We start from the raw sequence: 21,936 nt of genomic DNA, 5'->3' as shown, positions 1-21,936 counted from the left end.
TCTCCAAAGAAGACATCCAGATGGCCAACCGACACATGAAAAATGCTCAACATCACTCCTCATCAGGGAAATACAAATCAAAACCACAATGCGATACCACCTTACACCTGTCAGAATGGCTAACATGAACAACTCAGGCAACAACAGATGTTGGTGAGGATGCGAACAAAGAGCATCTCTTTTGCATTGTTGGTGGGAATGCAAGCTGGTGCAGCCACTCTGGAAAACAGTATGGAAGTTCCTCAAAAAACTGAAAATAGAAGTACCCTACGAACCAGCAATTGCACTAGTAGGCATTTATCCAAGGGATACCGGTGTGCTGTTTCAAAGGGACACAGGAACCCCCATGTTTATAGCAGCACTATCAACAATAGCCAAAGTATGGAAAGAGCCCAAATGTCCATCGATGGATGAATGGATAAAGAAGATGTGGTATATATATATATATACAATGGAGTATGACTCGGCAATCAAAAAGAATGAAATCTTGCCATTTGCAACTACGTGGATGGAACTGGAGGGTACTATGCTAAGTATTAGAGAAAGACAAAAAGCATACGACTTCACTCATATGAGGACTTAAAGAGACAAAACGAACATAAGGGAAGGGAAACAAAAATAATATAAAATCAGGGAGGGGTACAAAACAGAAGAGACTCATAAATATGGAGAACAAACTGAGGGTTGCTGGAGGGGTTGTGGGAGGGGGGATAGGCTAAATGGGTAAGGGGCATTAAAGGATCTACTCCTGAAATCATTGTTTCACTATATGCTAACTAATTTGGATGTAAATTTTAAAAAATAAAGAATTGAAAAAAAAAGGAATCCAAGTATATCACTAAAAAAAACATGAACGCACACTATGAAAGAGAGCAAGAGAAAAAAGGAAAGGAGAAGAAAAATAATCAAAAAATAATTAACAAAATGGCAATAAGTACATATCTATCAATAATTACTTTGAATGTAAATAGACTAAACTCTCCAATCAAAAGACATAGAGTGACAGAATGAATAAAAAAGCAAAACCTATATGCTGCCTACAACAGACTCCTTTCAGACCTAAAGCACGTGCATATTGAAAGGGAAGGGATGGAAAAACATTTACCATACAAATGAAGATGAAAATAAACCAGGGTAGCAGTACTTGTATCAGACAAAATAGACTTTAAAACAAAGACTGTAACAAGAGTCGAAGGACACTACACAATCATTAAGGGAACAAGAAGATATAATAATTGTAAGTGTTTATGCATCCAAATACATATGGCACCTATTAACAAACATAAGGAAGAAATTGATAGTAATGCAATAATAGGAGGGGACATCAACACCCCACTTATATCAATGAATAGATCATCCAAACAGAAAATCAACAAGGAAACAGAGGCTTTAAATTACATATTGGACCAAATGGATCTAACAGATGTATTCAGAACATCTTATCTAGAGGATAAATTGAGGGTCGATGGAGGGAGGTGCATGGGGGATGGACTTCATGGGTGATGGGTATTAAGGAAGGCATTTATGATGAGCACTGGGTGTTTACATAAGTGATGAATCACTGAATTCTACTCCTGAAACCAATATTGCACTGCATGTTAACTAGAATAAAAATTTGAAAGGAAAAAAAAAACATGCTATCCTAAAACAGGATACACATTCTTTTCAAGAGCACACGAAACACTCTCCAGAATAGATACCATGTTAGGTGACAAATGAAGTATCAACAATTTAAAAAGGACTTAAGTCATACCATGCATCTTTTCTTTTTTTTTTTTTTTTAATTTTTTTTTTCAACGTTTATTTATTTTTGGGACAGAGAGAGACAGAGCATGAACGGGGGAGGGGCAGAGAGAGAGGGAGACACAGAACAGGAAACAGGCTCCAGGCTCTGAGCCATCAGCCCAGAGCCCGACGCGGGGCTCGAACTCACGGACCGCGAGATCGTGACCTGGCTGAAGTCGGACGCTTAACCGACTGCGCCACCCAGGCGCCCCACCATGCATCTTTTCAGACCACAATGCTATGAAACTAGAAATTAATAACACGAAAGATTCTGGAAAGAACACAAATATATGGTGGTTAAATAACATGCTACTAAACAATGAATGGGTCAATCAAGAAATCAAAGAGGAAACCAAAAAACAATGAAGACAGATGAAAATACAATAGCCCAAAATCGTTGGAATGCAGTAAAAGCTGTTTAAGTTTATAGTCATACAAGCCCTACCTCAAAAAGGAAGAAAAATATCAAATGAACAACCTAGCTTTACATGACCAGAGCTAGAAAAAGAGAAACAAAGCTAAAAATGAGTTCGAGAAAGGGAGTGATAAAAATTAGAGCACAAATAAAAACTAAAAAAAAAAAAAAGATCAATGAAATGAGGAGTTTGTCCTTTGAAAAGGTCAACAAAACTGATAAACCTTTAACCAGACTCAAAAAAAAGAAGAGGAAGAAGATGACGATGATGAAAACTCAAAATCCGAAATGAAAGAGGAGAAATATCAACCAAAATCACAGAAATACAAGACTGTACGAAAATATTATGAAAAATTCCATGCCAACAAATAGGCAATCTAGAGGAAATAGATAAATTCCTAGAAACATATAACCACCCAAAACTGAACCAGGAAGAAATAAAAACTTTAAACAGACCAATTACTAGCAATGAAATTGAATCAATAATCAAAAGGCTCCCAACAAACAGAAGTCCAGAACGAGACAGCTTCACGGGTGAGTTCTATCAAATATTTTTTTTAATTTTTATTTTTGAGACAGAGAGCACAAGCAGGAGAGGGACAAAGGGGAACAGAGGATCCAAAGTGGTCTCTGGGGTGACAGCAGTGAGCCCAATATGGGGCTCAAACTCACAAAACACAGATCATGACCTGAGCTGAAGTTGAATGTTCAACTGACTGAGCCACCCAGGTGCCCCAAGTTCTATCAAACATTTAAAGATGAGTTAATATCTAGCTTAGTTGGGAAGATGGCGGCGTAGGAGGACACTAGGCTCACCGCGTCCTGCGGATCACTTAGATTCCACCCACACCTGCCTAAATAACCCAGAAAACCGCCAGAAGCCTAGCAGAACAGATTCTCCAGAGTCAAGCGGAGACAAGAGGCCCACAGAAGAGGGTAGGAAGGGCAGAGAGGTGGTGCTCGATACATGGACTGACGGGAGGGAGCCGGGGCAGAGGGCCAGCCCACTGGCAAAGCAAAGCAGAGCCCCCGAGTCTGGCTTGCAAAAGCAGACTGGAGGGTGTGTGTTCTGACAGCAAGCGGGACTTAACATCTGGAAGGTTTTAAGTTAACAGCTCTGCTCAGAGAACGGGATGTCTAGGGGACAATGGGAGGGAGAGTTGTTGAGCCGCAGACGACAGAGCTCAGCTTGGCGAGGAACAAAGGCGCTCGCCAGCGCCATCTCCCTCGCCCATCCCCCAGCCAAAATCCCAAAGGGAACCAGTTCCTGTCAGGGAACTTGCTTGCACCGGGCAAACACCCAACATTGTGCTTCTGCGGATCCATCCCTCCAGCAGCGGGTGTGACTCCCTCCCGGTGCTGCAGGGCCCCTCCAGAAGCAGATCTCCGAAGGAAAAGTGAGCTGAGCCTGCCCCTCCTGCCCCTGTGCACCATGCTGATCCACCCCAGCTAATATACCAGATCCCCAGCACCACAAGCCTGGCAGTGTGCAAGTAGCCCAGATGGGCCACGCCACCCCACAGTGAATCCCACCCCTAGGAGAGGGGAAGAGAAGGTACACACCAGTCTGACTGTGGCTCCAGCAGCGGGCTGCGGGCAGACATCAGGTGTGACTGCGGCCCCACCCACCAACTCCAGTTATTCAAGACAGCACAAGGGAAGTGCCCTGCAGTTCCACACCACTCCAGGGACTATCCAAAATGACGAAACTAAAGAATTCCCCTCAAAAGAATCTCCAGGAAGTAATAACAGCTAACGAACTGATCAAAAAGTATTCAAACAATGTAACAGAAAGTGAATTTAGAAAAACAGTCATAAAATTAATCGCTGGGCTTGAAAACAGTATAAAGGACACCAGAGAATCTATTGCTACAGAGATCAAGGGACTAAGGAACAGCCAGGAGGAGCTAAAACATGCTCTTAATGATCTGCAAAATAAAATGGAGACGACCACAGCTCGGATTGAAGAGGCAGAGGAGAGAATAGAGGAACTAGAAGATAAAATCATGGAAAAAGAAGCAGCTGAGAAAAAGATTAAAAAATCCAGGAGTATGAGGGGAAAATTAGAGAACTAAGTGATACACTAAAAAGAAATAATATATGCATAATTGGTATCCCAGAGGAGGAAGAGAGAGGGAAAGGTGCTGAAGGGGTACTTGAAGAAATTATAGCTGAGAACTTCCCTGATCTGGGGAAGGAAAAAGGCATTGAAATCCAAGAGGCACAGAGAACTCCCTTCAGATGTAACTTGAATCGATCTTCTGCACAACATATCATAGTGAAACTGGCAAAATACAAGGATAAAGAGAAAATTCTGAAAGCAGCAAGGGATAAACGTGCCCTCACATATAAAGGGAGACCTATAAGACTCATGACTGATCTCTCTTTAGAAACTTGGCAGGCCAGAAAGGATTGGCACGATATTTTCAGAGTGCTAAACAGGAAAAATATGCAGCCGAGAATCCTTTATCCAGCAACTCGGTCATTTAGAATAGAAGGAGAGATAAAGGTCTTCCCAAACAAACAAAAACTGAAGATATTTGTCACCACTAAACCAGCCCTACAAGAGATCCTAAGGGGGATCCTGTGAGACAAAGTACAAGAGACATCACTACAAGCATAAAACATACAGACATCACAATGACTCTAAACCCGTATCTTTCTATAATAACTCTGAATGTAAATGGATTAAATGCGCCAACCAAAAGACATAGGGTATCAGAATGGATACAAAAACAAGACCCATCTATTTGCTGTCTACAAGAGACTCATTTTAGATCTGAGGACACCTTTAGGTTGAGAGTGAGGGGATGGAGAACTATTTATCATGCTACTGGAAGTCAAAAGAAAGCTGGAGTAGCCATACTTATATCAGACAAACTAGACTTTAAATTAAAGGCTGTAACAAGAGATGAAGAAGGGCATTATATAATAATTACAGGGTCTATCCATCAGGAAGAGCTAACAATTATAAATGTCTATGTGCCGAATACCGGAGCCCCCAAATTTATTAAACAATTACTCACAAACATAAGCAACCTTATTGATAAGAATGTGGTAATTGCAGCAGAGGACTTTAATACCCCACTTATAACAATGGATAAATCATCTAGACACATGGTCAATAAAGAAACAAGGGCCCTGAATGATACATTGGATCAGATGGACTTGACAGATATATTTAGAACTCTGCATCCCAAAGCAACAGAATATACTTTCTTCTCGAGTGCACATGGAACATTCTCCAAGATAGATCACATACTGGGTCACAAAACAGCCCTTCATAAGTTTACAAGAATTGAAATTATACCATGCATACTTTCAGACCACAATGCTATGAAGCTTGAAATCAACCACAGGAAAAAGTCTGGAAAACCTCCAAAAGCATGGAGGTTAAAGAACACCCTACTAACGAATGAGTGGGTCAACCAGGCAGTTAGAGAAGAAATTAAAAAATATATGAAACAAACGAAAATGAAAATACAACAATCCAAACACCTTGGGACGCAGCGAAGGCAGTCCTGAGAGGAAAATACATTGCAATCCAGGCCTATCTCAAGAAACAACAAAAATCCCAAATACAAAATCTAACAGCACACCTAAAGGAAATAGAAGCAGAACAGCAAAGGCAGCTTAAACCCAGCAGAAGAAGAGAAATAATAAAGATCAGAGCAGAAATAAACAATATAGAATTAAAAAAACTGTAGAGCAGATCAATGAAACCAAGAGTTGGTTTTTTGAAAAAATAAACAAAATTGACAAACCTCTAGCCAGGCTTCTCAAAAAGAAAAGGGAGATGACCCAAATAGATAAAATCATGAATGAAAATGGAATTATTACAACCAATCCCTCAGAGATACAAACAATTATCAGGGAATACTATGAAAAATTATATGCCAACAAATTGGACAACCTGGAAGAAATGGACAAATTCCTAAACACCCACACTCTTCCAAAACTCAATCAGGAGGAAATAGAAAGCTTGAACAGACCCATAACCAGTGAAGAAATTGAATCAGTTATCAAAAATCTCCCAACAAATAAGAGTCCAGGACCAGATGGCTTCCCAGGGGAGTTCTACCAGACGTTTAAAGCAGAGATAATACCCATCCTTCTCAAGCTATTCCAAGAAATAGAAAGGGAAGGAAAACTTCCAGACTCATTCTATGAAGCCAGTATTACTTTGATTCCTAAACCAGACAGAGACCCAGTAAAAAAAGAGAACTACAGGCCAATATCCCTGATGACTATGGATGCAAAAATTCTCAATAAGATACTAGCAAATCGAATTCAACAGCATATAAAAAGAATTATTCACCATGATCAAGTGGGATTCATTCCTGGGCTGCAGGGCTGGTTCAACATTGGCAAATCAATCAACGTGATACATCACATTAACAAAAAAAAAAGAGAAGAACCATATGATCCTGTCAATCGATGCAGAAAAGGCCTTTGACAAAATCCAGCACCCTTTCTTAATAAAAAACCCTTGAGAAAGTCAGGATAGAAGGAACATACTTAAAGATCATAAAAGCCATTTATGAAAAGCCCACAGCTAACATCATCCTCAACGGGGAAAAACTGAGAGCTTTTTCCCTGAGATCAGGAACACGACAGGGATGCCCACTCTCACCGCTGTTGTTTAACATAGTGCTGGAAGTTCTAGCATCAGCAATCACACAACAAAAGGAAATCAAAGGCATCAAATTTGGCAAAGATGAAGTCAAGCTTTCGCTTTTTGCAGATGACATGATATTATACATAGAAAACACGATAGACTCCACCAAAAGTCTGCTAGAACTGATACATGAATTCAGCAAAGTTGCAGGATACAAAATCAATGTACAGAAATCAGTTGCATTCTTATACACTAATAATGAAGCAACAGAAAGACAAATAAAGAAACTGATCCCATTCACAACTGCACCAAGAAGCATAAAATACCTAGGAATAAATCTAACCAAAGATGTAAAAGATCTGTATGCTGAAAACTATAGAAAGCTTATGAAGGTAATTGAAGAAGATATAAAGAAATGGAAAGACATTCCCTGCTCATGGATTGGAAGAATAAATATTGTCAAAATGTCAATACTACCCAAAGCTATCTACACATTCAATGCAATCCCAATCAAAATTGCACCAGCATTCTTCTCGAAACTAGAACAAGCAATCCTAAAATTCATATGGAACCACAAAAGGCCCCGAATAGCCAAAGGAATTTTGAAGAAGACGACCAAAGCAGGAGGCATCACAATCCCAGACTTTAGCCTCTACTACAAAGCTGTAATCATCAAGACAGCATGGTATTGGCACAAAAACAGACACATAGACCAATGGAAGAGAATAGAAACCCCAGAACTAGACCCACAAACGTATGGCCAACTCATCTTTGACAAAGCAGGAAAGAACATCCAATGGAAAAAAGACAGTCTCTTTAACAAATGGTGCTCGGAGAACTGGACAGCAACATGCAGAAGGTTGAAACTAGACCACTTTCTCACACCATTCACAAAAATAAACTCAAAATGGATAAAGGACCTGAATGTGAGACAGGAAACCATCAAAACCCTAGAGGAGAAAGCAGGAAAAGACCTCTCTGACCTTAGCCGTAGCAATTTCTTACTCGACACATCCCCAAAGGCAAGGGAATTAAAACAAAAGTGAATTACTGGGACCTTATGAAGATAAAAAAGCTTCTGCACAGCAAAGGAAACAACCAACAAAACTAAAAGGCAACCAACGGAATGGGAAAAGATATTTGCAAATGACATATCGGACAAAGGGCTAGTATCTAAAATCTATAAAGAGCTCACCAAACTCCACACCCGAAAAACAAATAACCCAGTGAAGAAATGGGCAGAAAACATGAATAGACACTTCTCTAAAGAAGACATCCAGATGGCCAATAGGCACATGAAAAGATGCTCAACGTCGCTCCTTATCAGGGAAATACAAATCAAAACCACACTCAGGTATCACCTCACGCCAGTCAGAGTGGCCAAAATGAACAAATCAGGAGACTATAGATGCTGGCGAGGATGTGGAGAAACGGAAACCCTCTTGCACTGTTGGTGGGAATGCAAATTGGTGCAGCCACTCTGGAAAGCAGTGTGGAGATTCCTCAGAAAATTAAAAATAGACCTACCCTATGACCCAGCAATAGCACTGCTAGGAATTTACCCATGGGATACAGGAGTACTGATGCATAGGGGCACTTGTACCCCAATGTTCATAGCAGCGCTCTCAACAATAGCCAAATGATGGAAAGAGCCTAAATGTCCATCAACTGATGAATGGATAAAGAAATTGTGGTTTATATACACAATGGAGTACTACGTGCAATGAGAAAGAATGAAATATGGCCTTTTGTAGCAACGTGGATGGAACTGGAGAGTGTGATAAGTGAAATAAGCCATACAGAGAAAGACAGATACCATATGGTTTCACTCTTATGTGGATCCTAAGAAACTTAACAGAAACCCATGGGGGAAGGGAAGGAAAGAAAAAAAAAAAAAAGAGGTTAGAGTGGGAGACAGCCAAAACATAAGAGACTGTTAAAAACTGAGAACTGGGTGGCACAAAAACAGACACACAGACCAATGGAATAGAATAGAAACCCCAGAACTAGACCCACAAACATATGGCCAACTCATCTTTGACAAAGCAGGAAAGAACATCCAATGGAAAAAAGACAGCCTCTTTAACAAATGGTGCTGGGAGAACTGGACAGCAACATGCAGAAGGTTGAAACTAGACCACTTTCTCACACCATTTACAAAAATAAACTCAAAATGGATAAAGGACCTAAATGTGAGACAGGAAACCATCAGAACCTTAGAGGAGAAAGCAGGAAAAGACCTCTCTGACCTCAGCCGTAGCAATCTCTTACTCGACACATCCCCAAAGGCAAGGGAATTAAAAGCAAAAGTGAATTACTGGGACCTTATGAAGATAAAAAGCTTCTGCACAGCAAAGGAAACAACCAACAAAACTAAAAGGCAACCAACGGAATGGGAAAAGATATTTGCAAATGACATATCGGACAAAGGGCTAGTATCCAAAATCTATAAAGAGCTCACCAAACTCCACACCCGAAAAACAAATAACCCAGTGAAGAAATGGGCAGAAAACATGAATAGACACTTCTCTAAAGAAGACATCCAGATGGCCAAGAGGCACATGAAAAGATGTTCAGCGTCGCTCCTTATCAGGGAAATACAAATCAAAACCACACTCAGGTATCACCTCACGCCAGTCAGAGTGGCCAAAATGAACAAATCAGGAGACTATAGATGCTGGAGAGGATGTGGAGAAACGGGAACCCTCTTGCACTGTTGGTGGGAATGCAAATTGGTGCAGCCGCTCTGGAAAGCAGTGTGGAGGTCCTCAGAAAATTAAAAATAGACCTACCCTATGACCCAGCAATAGCACTGCTAGGAATCTACCCAAGGGATACAGGAGTACTGATGCATAGGGGCACTTGTACCCCAATGTTCATAGCAGCACTCTCAACAATAGCCAAATTATGGAAAGAGCCTAAATGTCCATCAACTGATGAATGGATAAAGAAATTGTGGTTTATATACACAATGGAATACTACGTGGCAATGAGAAAAAATGAAATATGGCCTTTTGTAGCAACGTGGATGGAACTGGAGAGTGTGATGCTAAGTGAAATAAGCCATACAGAGAAAGACAGATACCATATGGTTTCACTCTTATGTGGATCCTGAGAAACTTAACAGGAACCCATGGGGGAGAGGAAGGAAAAAAAAAAAAAAAAAAGGACGTTAGAGTGGGAGAGAGCCAAAGCATAAGAGACTGTTAAAAACTGAGAACAAACTGAGGGTTGATGGGGGGTGGGAGGGAGGGGCGGGTGGGTGATGGGTAGTGAGGAGGGCACCTTTTGGGATGAGCACTGGGTGTTGTATGGAAACCAATTTGTCAATAAACTTCATATAAAAAAATAAATAAATAAATAAATAAATAAATAAATAAATAAATATGTGAATGAAAAAAAAAAAAAAAAACAAAAAAAACTGAGAACTGGGGCGCCTGGGTGGCGCAGTCGGTTAAGCGTCCGACTTCAGCCAGGTCACGATCTCGCGGTCCGTGAGTTCGAGCCCCGCGTCGGGCTCTGGGCTGATGGCTCGGAGCCTGGAGCCTGTTTCCGATTCTGTGTCTCCCTCTCTCTCTGCCCCTCCCCCGTTCATGCTCTGTCTCTCTCTGTCCCAAAAATAAATAAACGTTGAAAAAAAAAAATTATAAAAAAAAAAAAAAACTGAGAACTGAGGGTTGATGGGGGGTGGGAGGAAGGGGAGGGTGGGTGATGGGTATTGAGGAGGGCACCTTTTGGGATGAGCACTGGGTGTTGTATGGAAACCAATTTGACAATAAATTTCATATATGAAAAAAATAAAATATAATAAAATCTAAATGAAATGTATAATTTCCTAAGGAAATACTAATTAACAAAATTTACCCTATCAGTGATAAACAGCTTAAATAGACCAATTTCCATAAAAGAAATAGAGAAAGTTAGCAAGGAACTACCACCACAAAAAAAAGTGCCAGGGCCAGGAGTTTTTACAAGGAATTCTATCAAACCTTCAAAGAACAGACATCCCATGGCACTACAGATTGTACCATTGAATATTAAGGAAAACTTTCTATTTCTATGAAGCAAGCATAACACCATACCTAAACTGATAAAATTATAGACAAGCATCACTTATAAATATTGATACAAAAATACCAAATAATAACAAACAAATTGAGCACCACATTAAGAAAATAATATGCAATAACCAAAAGGTATTAATTCCAGGAATGCAAGGCAGTTTGATATTGGGAAATTCATTAATACAATATAACACATCCTAGATCTAAGTAGAAAAGTTGTATGATTATTTCCATACATGTTTAAATGGCCTCTGACAAAATTCAACATTCTCAAAAATGGGAATTAAGCAAGTCTTGAAGCCAGTGTTTCATTTGGTATGGAAACAGTAGAAGCACTTTTACTAAGATCAGGAACAAAGCAAGGCTGCCTGCTATCACATCACTCTTCAACATCTTACTGGTGGCATGAGACAAAGCAGTTAGATAAGAGAGATCAACTAAAGGCAAAAGAATTGGAAAAAAAAATAAAATTATCTCTATTTGAAGATGATCTGATTGTGTATCTAAAATTAAAATAACAACACTAGCTCAAATGTTTAAAAAATTCAATAAGGTAGTAGGTTATGAAATTAACATACAAAAATCAATAGCCTTAATATATGTAAAAAATAAGGGATACAGCGCAGAAAAAGGCCCTCCTTAGAAATAATCTTAACAAAAACTGTCCAAAACTCCTAAAAGGAAATCTACAAGATACCTAAGTAGATCTGAAATGAATGGAAAGGCATCTCTTACCTCTTATACAGGACAAGTCAACATCATAAAGATGTCAGTTTTACCTAACTCATCAATTTAATGCAATCCTTATAAAAGAATATAGGCTTCTTTACTGAGATAAACCAATTAATAATCAAGTGCTTTTTAAAAAGTTATAATATTCAGGATATCATTAGAAAAGGAAAAATACAAAGTTGGGAACCAGCCTTACCAGACATTAAGGCATAGTATAAGTCTTTAAAATAAAATAGTATGGTCCTGGTACATGATCTGAAAAACAGACCACTAGAACAGAAAGTCCAGAAAAAAATCAAATATATATGTTCACTTAGTATAAAGGTGACATCTCAAATCAATGCAGCAAAGATGGATTTTTTTTCTTAATAAATGGTTTAAGGGCATCTACTTTAAGAAGGAAAAAAAATCCATACCTCATACCATACAATCCAAATAAATCAGGGATTTTTTTATGTGTTTTTGTTTTGTTTTGTTTTTAGAGAGAGACAGAGCGTGAGCGGGGGAGCGGGAGACAGGGAGAGGGAGAGGGAGAGGGAGAGGGAGAGAGAGGGAGGGAGGGAGGGGGAGGGGGGAGAGGGGAGGGAGGGAGGGGGAGGGAGAGAGAGAGAGAGAGAGAGAGAGAGAGAGAGAGAGAGAGAGAGAGAGGGAGGGGACACAGGATCTGAAGCAAGCTCCAGGCTCTGAGCTGTCAGCACAGAGCCCTATGCGGGGCTCAAACTCATGAACCAGGAGATCATGACCTGAGCTGAAGTAGGAGCTCAACTAACCGAGCCACCCAGGTGCCCCAAAATAAATCAGGGATTTAAATGTAAAATGATAATATCAAGGATTAAATGTAAAAATGATATACAAGTACTAGAAGGTAACAGGTAAATTCCTTTACAACTAGGGTGTATGTAAACAGTTTTTAACTAAGACCCACAATTCAGATGTAATAAAAGATTGATAAACTTGACCTCATAAAATTGAGAACCTTTTTACATAGCAAAAAGTACCATGAACAGTCAAAATACAGCTGTTAAATTGTGAAAAAATATTTGTAACACGTATCACAGATGAAGATCTAATATCCTTAAATAAAGAATTTTTGAAAAGTGGAGGAGGAAAAGAACAAAATTCTCTTAGGAAAATAACTTGAACAGAAAATTCATACACAAAAAAATTTAAGATACTTTAAACATACAAAAAAAGATATGCTATGGCCTCATTTCACGCCACTCCCCCTCTCATTCACTATGTTCTGTGACCATTCCGAACTATCCATCTGCAGAAACTTCACGCTTCTTTACTCCTTTTATTATGCTCTCCAAAACTCTTTAAATGGTAGCTAGTCTCTTCAGGTTTTCACTTAAAAGCCAATACTTACAGAGGCATTCTCTGATCCCCTGTCCAAACTACTATCTTTCTCCACCACAATTATTTTATATCGCAGTGCCGTTTTATTTCCTTAGAATGCAACATAATCTGTAACTCTCTCTCCCAACTGAAAATTAGCTTCAAGAAAGGTGCTTTGCTTGTCTTGTTCACCATTGCATCCCTGTGTCTAATACAAAACTTGGCACACAAGCCTAGGTGTAATAAAAGTAAAATAACGAGAAGTTAGGAAGTAGCATCTAGTTTGCTTTCAGCAGTGAGCTGCTGAAAGGAACTAACGAGGTTTAAAGAACTGATATTAATGTGCAGTGTACATAATCCACATTTTTACCAAAATCAGAAACTGCAATGCCCCTCAACTGGAGCACTCTCTCTAGTTAATCCTTCCAATTCCTTTAGTAATTTATATTCAATAAACTTTCTTTTCATCTCACCGAGATCTCCAGTCATTTATCCCTCCTTTTTCTTTCACCTGGTTCATGAAACTCTTCTGGCTTCATTTGCTTTCTTCTCTAGCATACTCCCTCAATCTACAGCTTCCACATCAATGCCTATCTTTTTCCTCTATCTATAGTAATTTTCAAACTATGAACCACAGGGGTAGTTTAAAATTTGAGCATATTCCTGGGGCCCCAGCCTTCTGATTCAGTAGATCTAAGGTGGAGGCCCAAGAATCTAGATTTTAGTAAGTATCCTAGAAGATTTGGATACCAGTGATCCAAGGATAAAATATACACTGGTCTGAAGGAAGAGATGCCTTTCTTCCTATCTAAGAAGGATACCTCTCTCTGTGCTCTAGAGACCATACTTTTCCATTCTCTCAGAGATTTTACTTTACTGTACTCATTGTCTACATTCTTTAATCTCTCCTTAAATCCTAACAAACAATTTTCCCATAAAGCATATCTGATCCATGTCAACCCCCTCCTTAAAACCCACCAGCTTTTCCTGTTTCCAATCTCCGTGGTTCTCAACTTTGAATAACAATGAATTGAAATGTGTTCTAAGCATTATCTGCAAACTAGTGTTTTCCAGGGGCGCCTGGGTGGCGCAGTCGGTTAAACGTCCGACTTCAGCCAGGTCACGATCTCGCGGTCCGTGAGTTCGAGCCCCGCGTCAGGCTCTGGGCTGATGGCTCAGAGCCTGGAGCCTGTTTCCGATTCTGTGTCTCCCTCTCTCTCTGCCCCTCCCCCGTTCATGCTCTGTCTCTCTCTGTCCCAAAAATAAATAAACATTGAAAAAAAAAATAAAAAAAAAAAAAACTAGTGTTTTCCAAAATGTATGCTAAGAGGATGTGAAATATATATGAGAGATATATTTGCTTCCAAGTTTAAAACAAATGTATTTTGTACAGAAAATGCTAAACATATTTACAGAGCTGTTCTGATTCCACTATGATAAACTGCTTTCAAGAAATCATGTACCATAAAATGCCAAGAAATCATAGAAAGACTACCTGTTGCCCAAATATATAATGTCCCATCTGTGTACTGATACATAGGCAGCATTTATTAAAGAGCGCCATCCATTCCATGTTCAAGGTCTACATTATGTATCTTATAGCTATTATAATAATTTTAATAACATACACTTGCATTACTCTAAATGTATTATATAATAAATGCCTATAGTGCATAAACTCATTACTCATTCCTCTGGATCTGTATCTGAAAAGAATTCATTTACGTGGTCATTATAACTAAATCCAAGTGCACATTTCATTTCCTAAGCTCTTTTTGTTGTTCTCTCAAAATATTAAAATATTCTACGGTCAAATAATTTGGGAAACCAAACTTGGGTAAATAGTGTACCTTGCATACAGGTACACTATTCTTTTTTGAATGTATGTAGATACTGTTGTACCTATAAGTAAATTAAAAACACTGCTGCATGGTAGCTTTTTGCCATTACAGATTTTCCCAATTAGTAGAGAGTAAAGAGCCAGTTACTTTAATGTGAGAAACTTTGTCTTTTGGGGAGTCCCTGGGGGGGCTCAGTTGGTTAAGCGTCCAACTTGAAACTCAAGAGCTTCTTGAAACTCAAGAGTTTCATACATTTCAAATATAAATTAATCTTTCTAATTAAGAACAGGAGGCCAATAATTCACTTTGTAGACATGATGCAGATTTGGTCCTACAGGTTCATCTGTAAGAACCTTAAGAATTGAAAACAAAGGTAACTAAAGTTTCTGGAGTTTAGCCTTTTGACCATATAAATGAAATCCCAATGATGTGTGATGACACCATCACTAAAGTCAATGATGACAGCAGCTGACACTTATTCACTCTGTGCTTTGCAGTGTTAAGCACTTTGCATCACCATCTCCCTCAGATCTTCATACGACCCTATAAGTAAGGGAGATTGTCATAAGTATTATCTAAATTGTCTTAATTTAATAGTTAATAAAACGAGACTGTGATCCGTTAAATAAACGTCAACTTCCCACAAATAAGCACCTCCTCAGGTATTAACACCTTCCAACTTAGGGCAGGTCTCCCTCCCTCCCATCTGCATGCACTGAGCCCTCTGTCCTTCCCCAGTCCTCTAGGACTGAATTTACCAGGTAGAAAACAGACTCCCCCGGCCCGGGCCCCCACTCACATTCAGCAGCCGGTACCCAGTGCCTTCCTTGTTCTCTTCCTTGGGCAGATAACCAGTCTTAGGCTCCTGGAAGTTACGAGCCGGAGAAGATGCCAACCCTTTTTTGTCCATGGTTTCCACGTTGACATGACGACTCCTGGGAAGCACAGGGGCTGTGTACAGGGAATGGACCCGCCCGCCGCGGTTATCAGCTGCTTTGGAAACCTTAGCCATCCCTTGGTGCGGCTCTATTCCCCCATGCTCTGCGGGTGGGTCTGCGCCTAACCGCCTGCCTGCTTCTGCGCATGAGCAGCCCACTAGCCCAACCCTCCCCCCCCCCCCCCCGCGCATGCGCATGCGTACACACCCTGTGACCACACATTGCCCTGATAGAGCAGGCTTTAGGAAAGTGTGAGCTTCAAGAGCTGGAGGGTCAGCTGCAAGCACTTACCTAAGCCATTTAGGTCTCCCTTACAAGGGAGGCATAGCATGCTGGTGGACAGCAAGGCTTCTCAGCTGTGTGATTGAACACCATAGTTCATTTTCTTATCTGCCCCTCAAACCATTATAAGCCTCTTTTCCCTAAACCAGTTACTTCTGGGAGATTTACAATATCAATAACCACTTCCTTACACTGTCCCCTGAGCTCCAGATGTTATGTTTCCAACAGTCTACTTGGACGTCTTTACTGTCCTATACACTCATAACACATGTTAATTAATATTCTTCTTCCCTCTCAGACCTCTAGTATGTTCCAAACTCATTTAATGTAGCAATACCATAGCCACAAAAGCTTAAAACTTCAGACATATTTTTTAGCTTTAACCCTAAATATTAGAACCCTACTGTTCCTCTTTATGGCATCTAGTTTACGATACCTCACATACACAACTGCAATGGTTTACTCATGGATCTCCCAGCCTGCTGTCATCCACCCTTTACACTTCTCAATATTAATGCAGTTTACCTTTAAAAACAAACAAAACCAACAAATAAAAATAAAACAAGCAACAGAAATTTTCAGAGCTTTTTTTGTTAGCCATAGATTCGAATTCCTTAATATGGAAACCAAGGGCATTCAAAATACACTCTGCTACCTCAGGATCCTTATTTATTGGTATTCTACTTGAGATCTATTTTTGTTTTATTCAGGGGCCAGCTCAAACTCCAGCTTTCAGTTAAATCGTATAACCCCATGCACTTATTCTCAAAGCAGAATTAACTGTTGTCTCTAAGCTACAACTTGGCATATCACGACTAGTGGGCTCACACTAATAGAATTAGTTAATTTCAAAAGATAGAGTTCAATGGGGGCAGGAACCTGATTCTCATCTTGTACTCCTCAGGGCTCATGGCACAAGAACCAAAAGCTCTTGATACACATTTGTTGTCATTTGGGGTCTATGCTGTGTTGTACTTAATCATTGTGCCAATGAGACTTGCTGCCCAGCAGCACACTATGACTTCTTTAGGGTTCATGTAATAATACAACATAAAAAGTATCTAATCTGGGGCTCTGGGGTGGCTCAGTTGATTAAGCATCCAGCTCTTGGTTTTGGCTCAGGTAATAATCTCCTGGTTCATGAGTATGAGCCTTGTGTCCAGCTCTGTGCTGACAGTGCAGATCCTGCTTGGAATTCTCTCTTTTTTTCTGTCTCTGCCCTCCCCTGCTCACAGGCTTATGTGCTCACGCACGCGCTCTCTCTCTCAAAATAAATAAATAAACTTTAAAAAATATATATCTAACCTAAATCTAGTCAAACCTCTAGACCTAACCTTCTGTCTACAGGAAGTTCAGGAGATAGAGAACAAATTGAATGATGCTCTTAGGAAAAAATCAAACAAATGCAAAATGTAGGTGGGACATTCCAAAACAAAATGGTTTGGATTCTTTAAGTTACAGCCACTCTAGAAAACAGTTTGACAATTTCTTAAAAAAAACTAAACATGTAACTACCATACAATCTAGCAATTGCACTCCTGAGCAGTTTCCCAGAGAAACAAAAACTTACATTCACACAAAAACCCACACACAAATGTTCATAGCAGCTTTATTCATAATAGCCAAAAAATGTAATCAACTCATGTTTTTCAACTGGTAAATGACTAAACAAGCACCTATCTTGGAATACAAATTAGCAATGAAAAGAGATGAATACACAACTTGGATGAATTTCCTGGGCAGAAAAAAGCTAATCCCAAAAGATTACATACTGTATGATTCATTTATAACATTCTTGAAATGACAAAATGTTATAAATAGAAGACAGATTAGCAGTTGCCAAGGGTTGGAGTTAGAGGTGCAGAGATGGGGAAATAGGTGTGGTTATAAAAGGGCAACAATGAAAGACTCCTGTGGTTTTTGGAAGTGTTCAGTATCTTTTAAAAAAATTTTTTTGTTAATGTTTATTTATTTTTGAGAGAGAGAGAGCATCAGTCGGGGAGGGACAGAGAGAGACAGGGAGACACAGAATCTGAAGCAGGCTCCTGGCTCTGAGCTTCAGCACAGAGCTTGAACTCACGAACCATGAGATCATGACATGAGCCAAAGTTGGAAGCTCAACTGACTGAGCCACCAAGCACCCTGGAACTGTTCGATATCTTGACTATGGTGGTAGATACACAAACCTACCCAACTGGTAACATTGTATTAATACACACACACACACACACACACACACACACACACACACAGTGGTACAAGTAAAACTAGAGAAATTTAAATAAGATCAGTGGGTTTTATCAATGTCAATATTCTGGATATGATATCATACTACAGTTTTGTAAAATGTTATTTAGAGACACTGGCAAAGTGTACAAAGGATTTCTCTGTATTATTTCTCAAGTATGCATGAATCTACATTTATCTCAGGAAATTTTTCAATTAAAAACATCATGGGGGAGAGAAAAAAATGTAAGAAGACCATTTAAAACTAAGAGATAAAACAACCAAATGAAATGTGCAAACCTTGACTACATCTTGAGAGACAGCTGGGAAATTTGAGAATGCACTATTTTCCAGCTATTTCAACAAGATGTGCTATGTAAACAAATGTTCTTATTTTTGGAGGATTCACGTTTACATATTCTGGTGAAGTGACATGATGTTAGCAACTTTCAAAAGATTTAGCAAGAAAACAAGGGTGTGTAAAGAAAGATAAAACAAATGAGCAAACGTGGCAAAATTTTAACAACTATTAAACCTAGATTGATCTACATTACAGTTGCTACAATTATCCTGGTCTTTCAACATTTTTACATTTGATAGTTTCCAAATAAAAAGCTCTCAGAGTTCACTCATTCATATGGTCTTTTCCTTGTCCCCCATCTTTACCGGTAGAAATCCAGCCATCCTATAAAGGACATGCCCACACACAACCTTACCCACAATACTTTCCTAGATTCTTTAACTCCTATGCCTGCCTATGACTTTTGACTAGATAATAAGCCTCTAGAAAGCAGGTACTAGGTTTTGTTCATTTTCTCATTTTTTTGTCCTTTCACTATTCTAGCAATTTGATTGAAATCACATCATCTATCACAAGCCAAGCTTTATGTTTCATAATAGATTACAGATGGTGTATGTAGGCCAGAGGTCCCAAGTGCTGGCTAGTCTACTAGCTATATCACAATCATCTGGGGAATCTTTTTCTAAAAAGACCTACTGAATCTCAGACCTACTGAATCTCAATCTCTGGAGATGGGCCTAGAAGTCTATGTTTTGTTCTGCTCATGGGGAGTGGGGAGAGGCCACTCCAATTACTGAATGTATTGCACCCAAAAAAGCAACAAAAGCCTCATTGGGGATCTTGCCTATTGACACCTCAGAAACTCCACTAAGCCACTCTACCCACACTCGATACAGGGTGAAAAGTGAGAAAAAAGATGACTTTGAGCCAATTATGGAGACATATTAGCAGTGAACTTCCTCAAAGTTTCCCAATCATCATGGCCAAAGGTTTTTTGATAGGCTTGTACAGGTCCACCAGCTGCTCAGGAAATACGTACTTGCTAGGGTGATTGGGAAATTTGAGGTCCGGGTCATACTTCCCAGACCTGAGGAATTTAAAGGCAACTATGCCCGTGCCAGTTACACTACTACCGACCTAGCCAGCTTTCTGAGTTGCATTCCATAGCTGCTCTGGGGCGTCTTTATTCTCTAGGATGTTAGGAGCAAAACTCCCTTCAACCTGGTATTAACTTTCTGTTGCTGCCATAACAAACTACCACAAATTTAGCAGATTAAATAACACACATTTGCTATCTTAACATTCTGTATGTCAGAAGTCTGACATGGGTCTCACTGGGCTAAAATTAAGGTGTCAGCAGGGTTTAATTCCTTCGTGGAAGTTCTAGGGGAAGATCTATTTTGTTGCTCATTGGGATCTTAACAAAATTCAGTTCCTTAAAGATGTAGGACTGAGCCCACATACATTTACTGGCAGGCTGTCAACCAAGGACCATTCTCAGCTACTAGAGATCACCCATATTCCTTGGCTTGTAGCCCCTTCCTCCTTCAAAATGAGCAACATAACTCTCTGCCCTTCTTCCATTGTCATCTCACTCTCTGACCATATAAAGGAAAAGTTCTCTGCTTTTAAGGACTCATGTGATTACACTGGGCCCAACCAGATACTCCAGGACAATTTCCCCATTTCAGGGTTAAATGACCTTAATCACATCTGCAAAATCCCTTTTGCCAATGTAACATTCCAGGATCAAGAGATGAACATCTTTGGGGAATATTATCCAGCCTACCACAATCCCCTACACTGGTTTTCTCATATTTCCTTGATGGTATTTGTTCAGGTGTGTTAAGTTTTAGAGCTAATGAACGACTTCCCTGAAGTTTGCTGACAGGGGGGATCACGAACTTCTGCACCACCAGCCTGTTGCCAGCATAACCATCCCTGATCACAGCAAAAGCTGGAACTGGCAGGATGACTTCAGAATTGCCAGCAGACTCACAATTCTGTGTCAGCACAGGGAATCCCCTTTTCAGCAGCTCCAGTCTCCCAGGCAAGATATTTCTAATATGGTGCTCGCACCAAATTTAGACCTATTCTTAGAGCCATCCACCCCTAGTCAATTGGTCAGTCCTCTTCCGTTCCACAACATTCAGTTGCTTGCTAATCAGGCAGGCCCAACAGCTTTATTGATGTGCTTGATAGCCTTTGAGATATAGCCTCCCATGGAGAGTCTCTCTTGTTATTGTCTTAAGCTCTAGGGTCTCATACCAGTTGAGGCACCAATGAATACGGCTCTGAAGAGACCTTTTTCCATGCAGGGCACATCTCAAGAGTGGGATTTCCTCATCCAGAGATGTCTCTGACAGAGAGCTTGAGAAAAGGCGTGGTGATTTCTCCTCCTATTTCTTGTTGCACAAAAAAAGAGGCAGAGGAAAGGGCAGTGTAGAGGTCAACTGAGATCTCTCAATAAGCTCACAGGTCTCTCATTTATTTCCCTGAATTCTTGTTCCACTCAGCTTCTCTTTTGCTACATGTTTTTTGAAGCTCCCTAAATTATTCTGATGTGCAGCCAGAAAAGGGAAAACTGGCATGGGTTTTTAAGGGAAAAAAAAACTTTTGTGGTTATAAAACTTTTTTATTGAAGTATAATTAATATACGGTATTATATTAGTTTCAGGTGTACAAGAAAAAGATATAACAATTCTATACATTACTCAGTGCTTACCACTATAAGTATGGTTATCCTCTGTCACCATTTTTACAATTTTATTGACTGTATTCCCTATGCTGTACTTCTTATCCCTGTGACTTATTTTGTAACTGGAAGTTTGCACCTCTTAATCCCCTTCATCTATTTTACCCATCCTCCCACCCACCTCCCCAGTTTCTTCTCTGTATTTGAGTCTTCTTTTTTTGTATTGTTGTTTCTTAAATTCCACATACAAGTGAAATCATATGGTATTTGTCTTTCTCTGACTTATTTCACTTAGCATTATACCCTCTAGGTCCATCCATGTTTCTACAAATGCCAAGATTTCATTCTTTTTTATGGCTGAGTAATATTCAATTCCATGTTTATACCACAACTTCTTTATCCTTTCATCTATGGATAGACACTTGGGTTGCTTCCCTATCTTGGTTATTGTAAACAATGCTGCAATAAACACAAGGGGTGCATATATCTTTTTGAATTAGTGTTTTTGTTTTCTTTGGGCAAATACACAGTAGTGGAATTACTGGGTCATATGGTAGTTCTATTTTTAATTTTTTGAGGAACCTCCATACTGTTTTCCACAGTGGCTACACCAATTTGCATTCCCACCAACAGCGCACAAGTGTTTCTTTTTCTCCACATCCTCCCCAATGCTTATTATCACTGGTCTCTTTGAATCTAGC

At 39.6% G+C, this 21,936-nt stretch overlaps 1 protein-coding gene across 1 annotated transcript in view; it reads right to left on the bottom strand.

Annotated features, from left to right (window-relative positions):
* Positions 1-15,805, bottom strand: part of C2CD6 (C2 calcium dependent domain containing 6) — a 175,524-nt gene extending 159,719 nt beyond the window's left edge. The window contains exon 1 of the mRNA XM_047082235.1: positions 15,593-15,805. Coding sequence (XP_046938191.1) covers positions 15,593-15,805 — 213 coding nt within the window. The remainder of the gene's footprint in view (positions 1-15,592) is intronic.
* Positions 15,806-21,936: the final 6,131 nt, after the last annotated feature.

Source organism: Lynx rufus, unplaced genomic scaffold, assembly GCF_022079265.1.
Source record: "Lynx rufus isolate CCGP_SWC_20201006 ecotype Redwood Valley unplaced genomic scaffold, mLynRuf1.p SCAF_2, whole genome shotgun sequence".
NCBI classification, from domain to species: Eukaryota; Metazoa; Chordata; class Mammalia; order Carnivora; family Felidae; genus Lynx; species Lynx rufus.
Note: the sequence above shows the minus strand (reverse complement) of the source record. Positions and strands in the feature narration are given on the sequence as shown.